Source organism: Verticillium alfalfae, genomic scaffold, assembly GCF_000150825.1.
Source record: "Verticillium alfalfae VaMs.102 supercont1.21 genomic scaffold, whole genome shotgun sequence".
NCBI lineage: Eukaryota > Fungi > Ascomycota > Sordariomycetes > Glomerellales > Plectosphaerellaceae > Verticillium > Verticillium alfalfae.
Window position 1 is genome coordinate 36,745 of NW_003315045.1, and position 2,571 is coordinate 39,315.

Here is a 2,571-nt window from a genome sequence, read left to right on the forward strand (position 1 = left end):
AACATCCAGGTCGGCATTGTCAGTATGGTGGCCGTCTGATCCCCCGTGCGTCGATCACCAACATCACATCCTACACGCGCCTGATTGGTAACACTGAGGGTGCCATCTTCATTGGCGTTGGCACCGATGTCTCGTCCTTCGGTTCCAAGATTCAGAACTCGGTGGTCCCCGCCTGGCGCAAGACACTAGTCCACGCAACCATCACGACGCCCTGGAGCTTCCAGGCGCCTTGGGCCGACATGATTGCCAACCAAAACCTCATGACCAACAAGCTCATCCCCGCTATTGAGAAGCTTACCCCTGGTGGCGGTGTGTATCAGAACGAGGCCGACTTCCGTCAGCCTCGCTGGCAGCAGGAGTTCTTCGGTGCCAACTACAACAACCTCCTCTGCATCAAGAAGGAACGCGATCCCGAGGGCTTCTTCTATGCCCTAAATGGTGTCGGCAGCGAGGCGTGGACTATCGCCAGCAACGGGCGTATGTGCAGGGCTTAGTGCTATAGATGGATACATGCAAAAAAAAAAGTACAATAGTATCTTAATAATGCCATCTTTTCCGCCATTATACAGGTGCTGGTGCAAACGCGAACCACTCCTTGATTCCCACCGCCGCGTAAGGCCCGTTGCCTGACCCAACAAAGACTGCCCGAAGCATGGTCGTCTTGACCGTGGCGAAGCCTACCTCAGCGGGTGAATCCGTCACCTCGTTTGGGTACGGCCCCTCAGCCGCCACGTCCTTCCACACGCCGTCAGCGGCACGATACTCGACCCTCCACTCTCTCGGCGGTGCCACACCGAAGTCAGACCCCGCCGGCGCGTCGGCGAAGAAGGCGACGGCCACTCCGTTGAGCTCGACTGCCGCGTCCCACATGTAGGTGCGCACGCTCTCGCGTGGCGACGCCTCTCCAGCCCACGCGGACCAGTAGTCCGGCGGCAGCGGCGTCGAGGGGACGCGTTCGTCGTGCAGAGCCGCAAGCCAGTACTGGACGGGCGTGCGGGGTACGGAGGACGGCTCTGCCAGCGGCGCCACGTTGCGGCTCGGCGGGCGCGGGGCCGAGAGGGCCGGACGGACGGAGCGCTCGACGGGTCGGATAGACGGTGGGCTGGCAGCGTCGTCAAAAAGGAGGGGGTCGAGGGCGATGCTGCGGCGAAAGTGGCCGCCGCCCTCGGCGTCGGCAGTGTGGTAGACGAGAAAGTGCGCGCCGTCCGCGAGGACGTAGACGCCTGGGTGGCTCGTGGTGCTGGAGACGATAGGGAGGACGACGCCGCGAAAGGTCCAGGGGCCGAGCGGCGACGAGGCAGTACCGTAGGCGATGCAGGCGTGGTACGAGGTGGGCGTGCAGGGGGAGTCTGAGCCCGCGTTGTTGGCGGCGTAGAGCATGTAGTAGGTCTCCTTGCGCTTCATGAACCAGGGGGCCTCGAAGAAGCCCGTGAGGGAGGTGACGGCCGTGATGCTGCCGATGATGGTGGTCATGTCGGACCCGAGCTCGACGCCGCGCAGCTGGTTGAAAGAGCCCCAGTAGACAAAGACGCGATTGTCGTCGTCCACCAGAACGACTGGGTCGATATTGTGTATGTCGTTGCGGACGGGCACGGCCTGGGAGATGATGGGACCGTTGGGGTGCGCATCAGTAAAGGGGCCCGTCGGAGAATCGGACACGGCGACGCCGATGCCAAAGGCGTCCTGCGTGCCGGGATCGCGCTGAGTGACGGATGCGAAGAAGTAGAAGCGGCCGTCGGCACCTTGTATAATCTGGCTCGCGTAGGCGCCGCCCGAATCGGCCCAAGCGAACAGGACCTCGGGACGGGCGACGGCGCGTTGCAGAGTCCACTCGCCACCAGCGGGGTCAGGGCTCTCGGCCGAGAAGAGCTGCCATTCGTTCATAATGAATGCATTGGTTGTCGGCGGCGCTTCGTCGCGACCGCTCAGGATATAGACCGTATCGTTCACGACAAAGGGTGCTGGGTCGGCTGAGTAGATGGAGCCATCGGAGAGGATGGGGTTGCCGTCGGAGACGAAAGTCTCCGTCTGCCGGCCATGCAAGGAGAGCGAGAAAACGGGCAGGGCCACACAGGCGGAGATGAGGAGGCGGTAGTACTTCATCCCGGCGAGGTCGTCCGTAACTTGTCCGGCTACGTAGGTTCCTAATCGGTCAGCCAGGTAATAGTTGAGTACATGAAGATGCTCCTTGCGCTGTGTGGTTGTCTATAGGTATGTTCGTCTGACATGGTCTTCCCACTGTTGTCTTGATATAACCAGAGCAGCCGCCATGTAATGGGGCATGCATTTGGTCATCTTCACGCTCTCACTACGACTTCTCCTGAGACACTGTCGGCCTTCCCACAGCCGTATTCGACGTACGCATCTGACTCGAGCGGCTGCACCTCGAGATTCGAATGCCACTCTAGTTGTCTCGTATAGACTGATATGGGCACCTTCTTCATCTGTCAATCGACCATAACGTGAGGGAGAATGCACCGTGTCTTGCGCGCCAATGATGGCACGCCCTCCAACATGACGTTGCATTGCAGACTATCGGTGCCGCGTCTTTTTTGTCGATCGAAGGCAGTC

At 60.6% G+C, this 2,571-nt stretch overlaps 2 protein-coding genes across 2 annotated transcripts in view; one reads left to right on the top strand and one right to left on the bottom strand.

Annotated features, from left to right (window-relative positions):
- Nucleotides 1-494, top strand: part of VDBG_10202 (isoamyl alcohol oxidase) — a gene marked incomplete at both ends in the record, with an annotated part of 1,779 nt that extends 1,285 nt beyond the window's left edge. Inside the window, one exon of the mRNA XM_003009784.1 lies at nt 10-494. Coding sequence (XP_003009830.1) covers nt 10-494 — 485 coding nt within the window. The remainder of the gene's footprint in view (nt 1-9) is intronic.
- A 67-nt stretch (nt 495-561) lies between these two features.
- On the bottom strand, nt 562-2,103 carry VDBG_10203 (glycosyl hydrolase family 43 protein; the record flags this gene model as incomplete). The annotated part of the gene is made up of 1 exon (XM_003009785.1): nt 562-2,103. The coding sequence occupies one exon, from the start codon at nt 2,101-2,103 to the stop codon at nt 562-564; it is 1,542 nt and encodes a 513-aa protein (XP_003009831.1).
- Between the last annotated feature and the right edge of the window lie 468 nt (nt 2,104-2,571).